Consider the following 14295-nt stretch of genomic DNA (forward strand, 5'->3'; position numbering starts at 1 on the left):
AATTTAAACGGTTGATTCATTCAGGAACAAAACAGCTTCATGTTGCTCAGAGATGCAAAACAGTGCTGTGGCTGTTTGGAATTGTTTATGTTGGCAAAATAGTGCAAAACTACGGAAGTTCTAAGCGGCCATGCATTATTTTTTTTTTCCTACAAACAAAACGTTTAGCATACTGTCTCTGGAAATATCAACCGTGATTGATCAGTTTTTATTTTTGTATTGTAGACGTTATTACTAGGTGAAGCAAAATTTGCTGAAATATCCACGACCTAGGCTACAGTAAGAAAAAAAATTATAATGCATGGCTGCTTAGAACTTCCGTACAAAACAGGCAATATGGTGTCTAAAACGTAAGTCTCTTAATAAAACATCTAGTTTATTGAACTGTCGTAAAAAAAAAAAAAATCAATATTACATTTGTATACGGTAATTTTTGGAGGAAAAAAAAAGGCACTCTTCTGTGTGAAATTGATTAACTATAAGACGTGGCATAAATATATACACACTTTCTGCCATGTCTTGAATTTGTGATCATTCTGAATGTATTTTAATAGACTGAATAATGCAGTGAAAGAGCGCACTGTAAATGCGCACACGCATTAGACTTCACGTAATGTGTGCACTCTGTAGGTGTTGAATGTTTTTTTGCGTCGTGAGAATATTGAGCAAAATAGCTCACTTGTCATGGTGTTATTTACCTATATCATGTTATAAATAAACTAAACATTCTGAATTTTTACCTCAGTGTTATTGAACTGTCGTAAAAAAAAAAAAAAAATCAATATTACATTTGTATACGGTAATTTTTGGAGGAAAAAAAAAGGCACTCTTCTGTGTGAAATTGATTAACTATAAGACGTGGCATAAATATATACACATTTTCTGCCATGTCTTGAATTTGTGATCATTCTGAATGTATTTTAATAGACTGAATAATGCAGTGAAAGAGCGCACTGTAAATGCGCACACGCATTAGACTTCACGTAATGTGTGCACTCTGTAGGTGTTGAATGTTTTTTTGCGTCGTGAGAATATTGAGCAAAATAGCTCACTTGTCATGGTGTTATTTACCTATATCATGTTATAAATAAACTAAACATTCTGAATTTTTACCTCAGTGTGATTCTTCTGAGTTTATGTGTGCTGTTACGCTCATTTGTTCTGAAGACTCTCACAAAGACTTTTTAAGGACCCGCGGACACCCTGCTATAAAAACCTGCAACTGTCGGTGTCATTAACGTTAAACAACAAAACACAACTTTAACAAAGATTAATCTATATTTAATTTATACAGTGAAAACTACGCAGTGTTATTTTACACTTATTACATTTCTGTACCTGAAAACAAATGTTTGACCTTATTTTATTTGTAACTTTGTTCTATTTTATCTACGCTTGAAATTTGTTTATTTGTTTATTTGTTAAAGTATTATTTTACTCGTCCAATCTGTGACTCAAAATCCGTAATACGATCCGAACCATGAGTTGTGTGATCCATTGCAACCCTACACTCTCAACTTGTGTGAAGGAAAAATACAATCACAGAAGTTTTTGATCATGCTGATTTGTCCGCAGTGAAGTTCAGCTGACGTCTTTTTTATTCAGGCTAGTTAAATTCATTTTGGGCTAACAAAATCTGAAGAATGCCTGCCCAAAATGTTAGCAGGGATTTTGAAATTTTGCGAGCCCTGATTGGGATACAAATATGATGAACATTCAGTATAAGATTTCAAATACCATATTACTGCCATCTGATACCATCACTGTAACATGGTGTCACCCCATTTCTTTTTAGGTCCTGAGGTTATCGTGCTCGTGAAGTGAAATGAATGGCAAGTAAACACCACAAATTTGAAATACAAATTTGAGCACAGAGGGCACGTGCCACTAAAGGTACTAACATTTAAACTAACAGAGGAGACTACAATGTCAATATCAGCAAGGTGTGTTCATACCTGAAAAGGCTTTAGAAAGATTTCATCCATTGCCAGTCGGCCATACTCTGTAAACAGCTACACAAACAAAAGACAGAAGTCATTAAAAGTGACAAAAAGAATAAAACCACAATTTAAGCATAACTGTGGGATACTGTATAGTCTAAAAACAGAGCTGCATCACTAAATTAAAGTTGAGCTTGAAATACCCTGCTGTACATAATGCTTTCGGACAGCTTTTGAGCTTTTCTTTTTGAAGAAAAGGACATTTTCTGTATGTACAAGCTGTATGTACTGCATGTACAAAATGAATCTGATCAGGTTCTAGTTATACCGGCCTGCCTAAACAGTAACTAGTTAGACAACTCGCTGACTAGTCAAGTATGAAAATATGCTGTTTCATACATACATAATGAGGAACAGTGTTATATAAGCTATACGTATACTACCATCCAAAGGTTTGGGGGCAGTAAGATTTTTTATATATATATATATGAAAGAAATGAATACTTTTATTCAGCAAGGATGCATTAAACTGATCAGTGACAGTGACAATAAATGCATTTATAATGATAAACAGTATATAAAGATTTCCTTTTCAAATAAATGCCGTTCTTTTGAACTTTCAATTCATTAAAGAATCCTGAAAATTATATATCAAGGTTTCCACAAAAATATTAAGCAGCATAACCGTTTTGATAATAATAATAAGAAATGTTTCTTGATCAGCAAATCAGCATATTAGAATGATTTCTGAAGGATCATGTGACACTGAAGACTGGAGTAATGATGCTGAAAATTAGGCTTTGCATCACAGGAATCAAATACTGTAACTGTAATAATATTTCACAACATTACTGACCCAAACGTTTGAACATTAGGATACATTTACATCAGAATATTTTAAACATAATAACTGCATTATATAATAATAAAAAAAAAATCTAATTACATTTAACCCAATAATTTACCTGTGATCAGTTTTCCAGATCAAAATTGCAGGACAATCTCAAGATACGTCAGTTCAGCTTGAGACTGCTGTATTCTTGGCTAGTTGTGATTTGACTAACCTGAAGTTGCTGTAGATCATCTTCCTGAACATTCTGTGACAGGTTATAAATCTACAAAACAATATATAGGAATTATGATACATTTCCAGCGTTCTTTCAACTCATTTGTGGCAAAATTGTGGAGATGCATTATAGAAACCTGGATAGAACTGGTCATGGTGCTGAGGGCAAAGATAGTGGCGCAATCTTTCACTGTGGACTGAGAATCAAACGCTCCTTGTGTGTCCATTAAAAGCACTGCAACCTACAGAGAAAAACAAAACACTCTTTTTAGTACAATGGCTCTCCAATCTCAAGAGAGAAAGTGACTGGAAGTGACAGAAGTGATTCAAGAATGTGAAAAAGTGATTTGAAGCTTTCTTTAAACACATTTCACCAGAATCACAGATGACAAAATCTTGACGGGAAGTGACAGAATTTCGACCACAAACTTACTATGAATCCGAAATCAGGGCTTGTGCAAGTGCAGACTGCTTACTGGACAAGAACCGCCAGATAAGATATCAGACAGTAAAGTTCATAATGCAGCTGTCATAATACATTTCTGGGGAACTGAAACTGGCTAATACTAATAATTTAGTTCTTCATTCAAACTCAGTTTTTTTTCACACCTGTAGCGTCTGCGTAGGATCATGCTGGAGTGTTGGACTGTTTATGGCTTAAAAGACCCTTTTAGTATCCAAACATGCTCCCCGTGTGATAGGAATTTCACTTTATGATTCTCATCACCTCAGAGGAAGCAACAAATAATTGATCCTAACTATGTTTGGTAACATTTATTAACATTACATATATTACAACTAAATCTGAAAGTTTCTAATGAGTGTATTTAACAACACATTGTCATATACAGAACCAGCCTATCTCACAAGCCTTAAATATAACATGTCACTAGAACATTTATTTATCGAGTTGGATATGACCAAAAGAAATGACTTGCAGTTCAATCTAGATGTTAATTCAGTAATTGCTCCAACTGATGCATACCAGGTCAGTAGTTCACTTTGTAAAGATACAAATGTTTGCGTTTTCAGGCCCCAAAAACGCCATTGTTGTGTAAATGGTTTGGCAAAGCACATTTTTAGTTGGTGTAGTGTGAAAGTTTTTGGTGAATCATGTTATGTTTGTGAAAACTTTCACATGCAGATTTCACACACAAATTTGTGTGTCTGCATAATTAGTAAATGTTACCCATTATTTCAATGCATTATTTCTCTCTCAATACTCACAACTCTGACTACGGTGTACCCTCTGCATTATTGAAAGAATGCAGATGTTCAAAAACCATTAAAAAAATGGATTAAAACCATTAACCAGTTCTGAATATGACCACAGTGAGCTGCCTGCTGATGGGTGCTTGTTACCTCACTTCCATCCTTCTTCCGCACAATGAAAACTTCACTCCATAGCTGGATGCCGGTGGTCTCTGGCTCTGAGCCTCCTCTCCAGGAGAAACCTGTCAGGGGCTCATTCTCCTGCCCAAGCCAGTCCTGACCAGGCTGGAGAGGACAAAATAATAAGAGGTGAATGTATAGTAGGAATAAATATGCCTGGTTTCCTGATCAAGAGCAGCATACCACCAGGAAGCCAGTTATATTAGAAAGGGTCATCTTAAAACTGGGTACACTTTGCCTTCATATTAAATAATGTGATGCATTACATGATCTGAATATTAAATTCATTGTTTTTCCTTCTGACCTTCCTATACATGTATCGGAGCATAAAATCCAAAAGGAAACTTTTCCCTTTTCGGAAGGCACCGGCGACAGACACGACCACCACATCCTTGTCTCGAACCTCAGGTGCCAACAGTATTCGACTGAGCGCCTTTGTATCCAGGTCAAAGGAGTGATCCTCCTTGTTGACTGTCACGATCTGAACTGGTCCAGGATCGCCCCTCATCCTCTGTCCTATATCACACGCTTACTGTGGGCAACAATAAAAACGTTTCAGCTTACTGGTTGTAATAAAATAAGGTCGCACATTAAAATTCGAGTGCATGCCACAATTAATTTTGACCTTTACGGTTAGCTGTTAATATCTGCTTGGAAATATCAAAGACAGCGTGTTAAATCACATTTCGGGGAGGCATTATTGAGACAGTACTGGCCCTGTTGCCCAGCAAGGCAGGGTTTGTTGGGAAATTGCGATGTGGCAAGCCAGTTAAAAGGTTCAAGCATGCTCTTCTCCACTGACAGATTCCCTGGCTTGAATGTGACTCATTGTTTCAATCATTTGGACTGCTTTCACTCGTGGGCAAATGAGTACAATTAACACGGCTGTGGAAACGTTTTAAGAAACAAAACCAAAGAGATCTGCATATATGGTGGAAGAGTTTGTACACAAATGTGTACAAGTGAAACAACACACTCTGAGGAATAAAATACACAGGTGGAACCAATCAAAAAATATGTGGAACAGACAAACCTGCTGAAAAATGTCAGGAATCCCTGGCTGTTTCTCAAAATATGTAATAATTACAGACACTTGCAGTACTGCATGCTTTTGCATGTAGTAATTAGAAACGTTGGAGTTGCCACTAAGAAACTTCTGTCAGATATCATAAATGAGCATATGAACTTGCTCATGTCAACTATTAAAAGCATTCAGACTGTGTTCGGGTCTAATTAAGTTATAGTAAATATTCATGAGTAAATCTGAAACATTAGTGCAGGCACCTCCTCTCCTTGTTCAACAGACTGGCTGAGCTCCAGATCCTTTATGTAATATTTTCCATATATGAAGCAGAAGTTGTTTGTTTGATGAGATCTTAACAGATGCATGTATATGATTACAATATAAAATAAAACTTGCTGATATTAAACTAGCTAGTTACTATCGCCTCGCCCCAGCATTTAAGGAGTTTCAATCAAACCGACAACATATTTGAGAAACGGACTTAACATCCAAAGTAAGCCATCTTAAAAGTGTCTTGAGTTGGTTAACACATTACCGACTTTAAAAGCAACCAATCATTTCCAGTACCTTTTCTTCGTTGTTCACTTCAAACCTTCCACTGGCTCCGTTTGAGATTATGAACGTTTCAGTTTTAATAAACACAACTTTGTCCGTCAAAGAACGTTCCACCGCGCGTGTTTCTGGGAAATGTAGTTTTGTGGGTAACGAATTCGAATATACTCGACTTGTCAGTAGGCCACAAAAACTACAACATCCAAGAGAACCCGGGGCAGAATTACATGACAAGCGGGTTTTGCTGTTATGGTCCAATCAGAGGATGTAAATATTATTGAGCTTAGTGATTTATAAGCGTGAAATAATATTTTAATCCTCAGTTTTAATATGAATTAAATATCACCTCTCTGATTACATTATGCGCACATTTACACGTTTTTACTTGATATGCTAATGTACTTAAAAACGTTAGCTCATGCCAACATGGAAATGATACAAGCAATACTAACCCTCTTTTTTCAAAAAATAAATACATCTAGGGAGTGTCTCCTAGGTTTTCCATAATGAGTCACACTGGTATGGCAGCCTTCACTTTTAGTGTAGCCAGGACCAAGAACCACCCATGAACACATCTCATTTACTACATTACACAACAGCCTCTGGTGTGTGCAGAGCTTAAGCTAAACGTGTTTGTTATAGCACATGCTCAAAATGAAAAATTTCTACAGGGACATTTCTGTTTGATCAGCTGATTCTACATCCTAAAGCTATAAGAAAAATATTTATCCTTTAATAATTATTTGCTTCCTTTTATGTGTACGGTTTTGGCAGTAAATTGTCAAATTAATACGAATGATCCATTAGGTAAGGGTGAGTGCAATACTAATACATTTAAAAAGATCACATACATAGAAGGTGTACTGAAAATCTGACCTGCCTCTCAGGTTGACCCACCCACACTACATCCTTTTAATGATACGGTTCAGGTTGGGTGGGGTTGTGGGTAGTCTACCTATGGTGACAGCATATCCTGATAGGCTGAAAAGGTGTTATTCACTTTTACGGCACATCTATTACATTAGTAGTGCATCTAGACAGTTTTTATGCCTTATGTTGTAGCTTTGCTTATGACAGGTTAAACTACTGGTAGGTCATTTTGAGTAGGTAGGTCAGATATTCAGAACACTGGCCTTTTTCTCTCAATTACCCACATTAATGGAGGAGGCCACTCTAGAGCAACCATTACCTAAAGGTTAAGATGTGTCATTATCATAAATGAAGCCATAAGACATTAATAACTTCACAGATTCATTCCCCAATGTCTTCTAGTTGCAATCTGCGATCTACTAAATGCTCGCTAATTATTACTAAGTGCTCACACGTTAAATCAGCAATGATTTCATCATAACATTTTAGTACTTTATTACTACATGAGTTACACATGAAGAGGATGGGGTCAGAGTGTTATTTAGCGTCAACCTGTTAAACATAACTAAACAAAAAAATAATAAAAATAAACACGTCAATAAAGCAAAATATGACATGCATCTTATTACACAGAAAACTATTAGCTACAGAATGCTGTAGCATGACAATAATCAACAAGAAATAAGGGTTAGATATTAATCTTTCCATCTACCCAATCTAACAGCTGGCAGTTTATATCAATAATACTTGAACATGTTCATAATTTTGAACAATTTCATACTGTAAAAAAACAAAACGTATTTTCTTAAAAAAATCAGAACTTTATCCCTCTAATTAATAATAAAGTCGAACACAACAGATCTTTAGAATAATCTTAATGGAAGGGACTTAAAAAGGCATGGAAGTCAGTGCATTCAATATTACCTTTCAACCATGACAATAAACAATAAATTGCTTTATTACCGATTATACACTAATACCAAGGATACCCTCACAGTGCTGTTGTCAGTCCCTACAAATGTCTTTTCAAATCACTAGATTATTTGGAATTGCTTATGTTGCACCTTTTATGACAGTAAGTAAAGTTCAGGCAGTTATAAAGTGCCAATAGTACATCAAGCCTAGAGTTCTCACAGTGGCCCCATCTCCCCATTAACCCTCCTTGCTTGTACACAGCACACAGGTAAGCTCTCAGTGGTTGTTTCCCGCGAGGTCAAGCAGTGACCCTGCAGCCTCCTGAGCCTCTGCATCAAGCTGCAGTATCTCAACCGTCTCCAGGTCCAACTCAGTGTCTTCTGGAAGAACCAGGTACTGATACTGCTGATACTGATAATAGTGTAACTCAATGTAACCACTGTCTGCCAATGGATCTTTATCTGAATCCTCGCCGGCAACCTCTGTCAGTTCCACAGACTCCATGGGGACCAGCTCCTCGTGATCTGGTGTCAAAGAGCACGGCGGGTTTGAAGACAGAAAATCTAGATCTGAGGAACAGTGAAAAGGAACAGTTAATGTGATGGAATGTACCATACATAACTGTGTACTCGCATAAAAGTGTAAGAACAGGTCTGAATTTTGTCAGTCACTCTCTGTGACACTCGTCTGTATAAAACACAAAAAACACTAACAATTCCCAGTCACTGTGATATTACTAATTAATTAGTACTGTACGGTGAAAGATCTTTGCAAATCAAGAGAGAAAACCATCTGTTATGTGAGACTTCTTTACTTAAGTGACCCTGTAGTAAAACAGCCTGACATAGAGAGGAAGGCCATTATTGTCAACGTGGCTATAGGTTGCTAGGGTAATGTCCGGTCGTTACCAAGACAATAGCTCCCAAACATACCGTGTCTGGAAAAAGTAGATAAATGCTAGCAAACAAAAAAGTGCATGCAAGAATGCACCATATCACACACTATCATTTAAAAGTTTGGGGTCTTTAAGAATTAATACTGTCATTCAGCAAGGACACAAATTGATTAAAGGTGATGTTAAAGACATTTATAATGATATGATTTGATATGAAACTTTCTCCTCATCAAAGAATCCTAAAAAAATGTATCATGGCAGAACAATTATTTTCAACATTGATAATGTTTCTTGAGCAGCAAATCAGCATATTAGAATGATTTCTGAAGGATCATGTGACACTGAAGACTGGAGTTATGATGCTGAAAATTCAGCTTTGCATCACAGGAATAAATTACATTAAAAAAAATATTAAAATAGAAAATGGTTCTTTTAAGTTGTAATAATATTTCACAACATTACTGTTTTTTCTGTACATTTAATCAAATAAACGCAGCTTAGTTGAGCATAAAATACTTTTGAATAGTAGTGTATATACTTCTACACTGTCTTTTAAAAACTGTTTAACATGTCTGTTTCATGCTGCTTGATTTAGTATTTATTTATAACTGTGCTGTTTTTATGGTATTCTAGGTGTTTTGGTCTGTGTTGTATGTGTAATTGATTGTTTGTTGGTATGACGAGATGAGACCAAAGATACATTTTTAATCAAGGCTGAACTCTAAATTAAATGTTACTTTTTGTTAAAGCATTCTCGTTCCAGTATGTTAAATTTAACTAGAGTTTCATTTAAAAGTTGCATTCAGTTGTGGCTTACCTGAAATTTCCATGGTATCACCCAAGGTGTTCAGCCCATTATCAGCCAACCTGTTCAGAAAGGAGGTCAGATATGCATGTATCAGTATCACAAAGAAAGAGTCATTTTTTCCTCTGACGTTGTGCATGATACATCAGATAATTCAATATTAAGCCTTATGGAGGTGGGTGGTGTGTCATAAGAAAGCAAATCAAACTCACAAAACACGCTTGTTCAGCAAGCTGCTGTTGGTACGATGACAATAATGTGTTTTTCTAAGAACTTCCAGAAGAGCTGGCCGATATTCTGGACAAACACGCCATAATGAGCCCTTTCCAACGGACTGCAAAACAAAGCAGGAATATTTCATTAAACAACTAATCAAAATAGACTAAGAGATCAGAAAGTTCTGACTGGAAGTCTGACGCACTTGACTCTTGTCTCGATGTATTCGTTGGAAGCTCTTGCTCAAGGACAAGTTGTGTCGGACCGAGTTCCTCCATCCACCGGGAGCCTCTCTATAATAGGGGAAGTTGTCGACAATCCACTGATAAATACCTTTCACAGGAAGCCTCTTCTCAGGCGAATCTTCTATTGCCATGAAGATGAGGCTGCTAAAAGAGTATGGGGGTTTGGCAGGGGAGGAAGGCAGCTGTTGGACAGGAATCGGGTCTAATGTCTGGGGCAGTGCTGTGATTTTAGGCAGTGGATGCAGGGGCAACAGGTTCCCTCTTTGATGCAGCCAGCTGAGGCAGGTCAGGTCATCCTGGTCAGATACTGTGGAGGGACTGAGGCAGTGTGACCCTTCAGATGCCCGAAGGGCTGAGTATAGATAGGAGGCTGGGGTGGTTAAGGAGGAAGGGAGGGACGCGAGCTGAACAGCGGCAGGCTGTGGAAGAGAGGGGGATCGAGACAGAGCTTCTGAATCACTTTGGGGGGAATGTAGAGGAGAATGGGGTGGCAGTGCTTGTGTGTGTTTCTCCATCTGTCTCCCAGCTGCAAGATACAGGTCCACACATTCACCTGTTGAACTGCATAAAAGAAAAGTTTGATGATGAAAACAAGAGTCAAGTGCAGACAATGCAACATCTCTATAAATTCACAGATACATGGTTTCTGATATTACTACATGGCAAACGCATTGCAAGCATGGTACTGTTGCTCATACTTAATGTGCATTCTTGCATTAAATCCTGGTACTCAAGGGAGCAATAGAGTTCCCTTCAAATGTCTGTACCATTAGGAGGAGTTATTTTTCAGATAGCTAGCTATAAACATGTTTATAAAATCTAACTTGCTCAACAAGATTCTCTTCAACAGAAGCTTTGTCATGAGCCGAAACGTGACCTGGCTAACCTGAAAGAGAAAACTGGCTGAGAAGACAGTTTTAGGTGATAAAAGCCATTGCTAGACGAAAACAAAAGAAAAGTTTGATGATGAAAACAAGAGTCAAGTGCAGACAATGCAACATCTCTATAAATTCACAGATACATGGTTTCTGATATTACTACATGGCAAACGCATTGCAAGCATGGTACTGTTGCTCATACTTAATGTGCATTCTTGCATTAAATCCTGGTACTCAAGGGAGCAATAGAGTTCCTCTATTGAGTTATTTTTCAGATAGCTAGCTATAAACATGTTTATAAAATCTAACTTGCTCAACAAGATTCTCTTCAACAGAAGCTTTGTCATGAGCCGAAACGTGACCTGGCTAACCTGAAAGAGAAAACTGGCTGAGAAGACAGTTTATGGAAAAGTCCACTACGGTGGCACTTGCAACAACAAAATGGCACAAAAATGCACTTGAGTTTGCATTCACATATTGCTTGCTTAATGTTTGTTTTGGGGCATAATGAAGCTCTCTAAAATTATTTGCAAGATTTTTAATAATTAATGTTATAAGTACAGATCAACGATTTGTCAGATTGCTCAGAATAAATAATAAAAAAAGAATTACTGGGTATGTAGAGATCTGGAGCATTGACATCATGGCGTGGTATGAGAGGAGTGTCTCTGTGGTAACGTACTTCCCAGTCCTGATGATATCATAGTATACATAAAGAAGAAAAAAAAGGTTTATATTGAACCTGTTCAAAGAAGTGCAAGATAAACCTTTTAAATTTGGCTATAAATTAGGCTTTCTGAATGCATCTGGGTGATGCAAAACAAGTTTGACAATTTAATCTATAATAAAGCGACAAGATATTAAAACTGTTTAAATGAACTTTTTACGCTATATTTAATGAACTTTATATCAAAGAATATTTAGAGTTAAAAATGTCCAGTAAAAAAGCAATTCTAATTAAAATGAGAAAATAATGTTAATAAACATTAATTACCTATTTGATTCAGGAATTAATATTTTACCTGATGCGTGTATGGGAACATGAGAAGCAACAGTTTCTTCAATACATATTTGGTATCAACTGCAAAGAAATATTTCAGCTTGTTCACCGACATGAATCGGTTGATCTGCCAAAGAGATTACAAGGTGAGAGAAAAATAAAACCAATGACAATATATACTCGGGGCTCGCAAAATTTCAAAATTCCTGGTAGCGCTTTGGGCAGGCACTCTTCAGATTTTGGTAGCCCGCAATGAATTTAACTAGCCCAAATATAAAAAAACATTAAATATATATATAAAATTGGATAGACATTAAAATGTCAAAACATTTTCAAAACACAAAGGAAAGAATTTTATTTCACTATTTACAGGGTGTCTCCAGAATTGTAAAAAATCAATTTAACCCTTTTTAAGACCTGCACAAATAAAATTAACACCGTATGAGTGGAGTTGGGCAGTGTCTATGGTAACATAATAAACCGTAAAATGACATGATTTACAGTTCAGATACAGGTTTTCACAAAAACAATCTTATAAAATGATAAACATCACATCTCAGCCTTTAAAACATTTGTAAGAAAAGGGGTGAGTCAAATGTATAAATTATTATATTAATTTAAAACATATACAAATATGTTTTACTGTTTTAATTATTTAGATTTTTAGAAGGCACATTAGCTTCTTTCACATTTGCAACTCTGCGTGTTTGCTGCATAATAACATGGGTCGATTTTTGCATTGGTCTGACAAAACCCGTCTGGATGGGTAAAAATGCTAATTAATTAATTTGGAAGGGCAGAAAAATAGCGGTTTACCCGGTAACGGCTGTACACAAAGCAGCACTGCACTTCATCATTAAAATAACATACCACTGTCATACCTTAAGTTAAACATGGCATCTCACCTCTTTGTTCACAATATCCTTGCCTTGATTGGCAAGTAACATTTTCAAAACACATATCAAGGAAATAATTTTATTTCACTATTTACAGGGTGTCTCCAGAATTGTAAAAAATCAATTTAACCCTTTTTAAGACCTGCACAAATAAAATTAACACCGTATGAGTGGAGTTGGGCAGTGTCTATGGTAACATAATAAACCGTAAAATGACATGATTTACAGTTCAGATACAGGTTTTCACAAAAACAATCTTATAAAATGATAAACATCACATCTCAGCCTTTAAAACATTTGTAAGAAAAGGGGTGAGTCAAATGTATAAATTATTATATTAATTTAAAACATATACAAATATGTTTTACTGTTTTAATTATTTAGATTTTTAGAAGGCACATTAGCTTCTTTCACATTTGCAACTCTGCGTGTTTGCTGCATAATAACATGGGTCGATTTTTGCATTGGTCTGACAAAACCCGTCTGGATGGGTAAAAATGCTAATTAATTAATTTGGAAGGGCAGAAAAATAGCGGTTTACCCGGTAACGGCTGTACACAAAGCAGCACTGCACTTCATCATTAAAATAACATACCACTGTCATACCTTAAGTTAAACATGGCATCTCACCTCTTTGTTCACAATATCCTTGCCTTGATTGGCAAGTGATGAGCCATACATCATGGCAGCACTGGCCACTGGATCAGCAAAGAGGCTGCCCGCTCCAGGATCTTGACCTCCTGCCGATGCATCAGCCATATTATATCCTGAACTATAGTAGTTCTGGTTGTTCATGGGTGGGGGCCCAGAACTGGTGTCATCAAAAAGAAGCGGACCCCCAATGGGCGGAGATGCTCTGGCTCTGGGCTTTGCTGAATTGAGAGAGAGAGAGCGAGAGAGAAAGAAAGATATTACTGATAAAGCAACATCACATTTAGAGAATTCTCACATAAAATATATGGCTGTTTATGCATCAACAAAACTAGGATCGTAACTAATTACATGTGATTTGGCAAAGAATTAAAGAGTTCACAAAGCATGTCATCAAGCTAAGATATCTAATTAGGTCTAATCAGTTACTTTACAATCTGCAATGTGCTTTAGTGCCAAACTGCTCGTGATGTGATCAATTTAGGCTTTGCTGATTTTAAGGTAACAGTATGTTGCGGTCCACGTATCTCAAAGAACAACAATCTTTTGCTAAGTTCTTTCATACGTACTTGCCCGGTATCCATGCTGTTGGAAATCCATCTTCTCTGCTGTTTTGAATTCCAAAAACAATTTGATTAGCTTCACCACCAGAGAAATCTGCAATCCAACCGATTAAAGTCTGCCACTACTAATAATACACTAGCGTGCTATGTAGCTAATCTGAAAGATGTCTATCAAAACATGTCAGATTAATCTTGAATGCAGTACCAGAATTATTACAAAAACACTTATTTTGATGCGGATATAAACGATCGGTGGTCACTTATAATTTAAATGTGAAATATTGTTTTCTAAATAAGTGCTCTTGTTAGCTTATACTCACAGATACGCCTTCACTCTTACACCCGCCTCGCCTGGCTTCTCATTGGCTGATGAGAAATGTGCCTGCG

At 36.6% G+C, this 14295-nt stretch overlaps 3 protein-coding genes across 5 annotated transcripts in view; all 3 read right to left on the reverse strand.

Annotated features, from left to right (window-relative positions):
* atl3 (atlastin 3) overlaps positions 1–6104 on the reverse strand; it is a 14182-nt gene extending 8078 nt beyond the window's left edge. The window contains exons 1-6 of the mRNA XM_016245260.1: positions 5990–6104; positions 4703–4930; positions 4369–4503; positions 3144–3248; positions 3005–3055; positions 1956–2012 (exon numbers count right to left, since the gene is read on the reverse strand). Of these exons, the coding sequence (XP_016100746.1) occupies positions 1956–2012; positions 3005–3055; positions 3144–3248; positions 4369–4503; positions 4703–4906 (552 nt within the window). The 5' untranslated portion in view covers positions 4907–4930; positions 5990–6104. The remainder of the gene's footprint in view (positions 1–1955; positions 2013–3004; positions 3056–3143; positions 3249–4368; positions 4504–4702; positions 4931–5989) is intronic.
* Positions 6105–7866: 1762 nt separating this feature from the next.
* LOC107561581 (forkhead box protein N2-like) lies at positions 7867–10469 on the reverse strand. Its single transcript, XM_016246056.1, has 4 exons — positions 9881–10469; positions 9672–9793; positions 9472–9521; positions 7867–8328 (listed from the first exon to the last, which is right to left on the reverse strand). Exons 1-4 carry the CDS (start codon positions 10433–10435, stop codon positions 8036–8038), a joined length of 1020 nt encoding a protein of 339 aa, XP_016101542.1. The 5' UTR covers positions 10436–10469; the 3' UTR covers positions 7867–8035.
* Positions 10470–10837: 368 nt separating this feature from the next.
* Positions 10838–14295, reverse strand: LOC107561591 (protein YIF1A-like). 3 transcript variants are annotated; one of them, XM_016246067.1, is made up of 6 exons: positions 14229–14295; positions 13915–13953; positions 13325–13566; positions 11821–11925; positions 11411–11489; positions 10838–10857 (listed from the first exon to the last, which is right to left on the reverse strand). In XM_016246067.1, exons 2-6 carry the CDS (start codon positions 13943–13945, stop codon positions 10838–10840), a joined length of 477 nt encoding a protein of 158 aa, XP_016101553.1. In that variant the 5' UTR covers positions 13946–13953; positions 14229–14295. The 3 variants fall into 3 exon arrangements, with proteins under 3 accessions (XP_016101553.1, XP_016101566.1, XP_016101561.1); XM_016246080.1 differs by having other exon boundaries at positions 13915–13950; positions 14229–14281; XM_016246075.1 differs by having other exon boundaries at positions 13915–14002; positions 14229–14246.

Source organism: Sinocyclocheilus grahami, unplaced genomic scaffold, assembly GCF_001515645.1.
Source record: "Sinocyclocheilus grahami isolate Dianchi unplaced genomic scaffold, SAMN03320097.WGS_v1.1 scaffold23.1, whole genome shotgun sequence".
NCBI lineage: Eukaryota > Metazoa > Chordata > Actinopteri > Cypriniformes > Cyprinidae > Sinocyclocheilus > Sinocyclocheilus grahami.

Bases quoted from the DNA above. Each gene is read 5' to 3' on its own strand.
- LOC107561581 (XM_016246056.1), bottom strand. From the start codon at position 10,435: ATGGAGAAACACACACAAGCACTGCCACCCCATTCTCCTCTACATTCC. The intron at 9,522-9,671 runs GTGAGTTTGATT...CTTTCTGAACAG, and splicing joins TTGCTGAACAAGCGTGTTTT to GTTGGCTGATAATGGGCTGA. The intron at 8,329-9,471 runs GTAAGCCACAAC...ACTGTTCCTCAG, and splicing joins TGATACCATGGAAATTTCAG to ATCTAGATTTTCTGTCTTCA.
- LOC107561591 (XM_016246067.1), bottom strand. From the start codon at position 13,945: ATGGATTTCCAACAGCATGGATACCGGGCAA. The intron at 13,567-13,914 runs GTACGTATGAAA...CTCTCAATTCAG, and splicing joins ACAGCATGGATACCGGGCAA to CAAAGCCCAGAGCCAGAGCA. The intron at 10,858-11,410 runs GTAATTCTTTTT...GTTTTCGTCTAG, and splicing joins TCCAGATCTCTACATACCCA to CAATGGCTTTTATCACCTAA.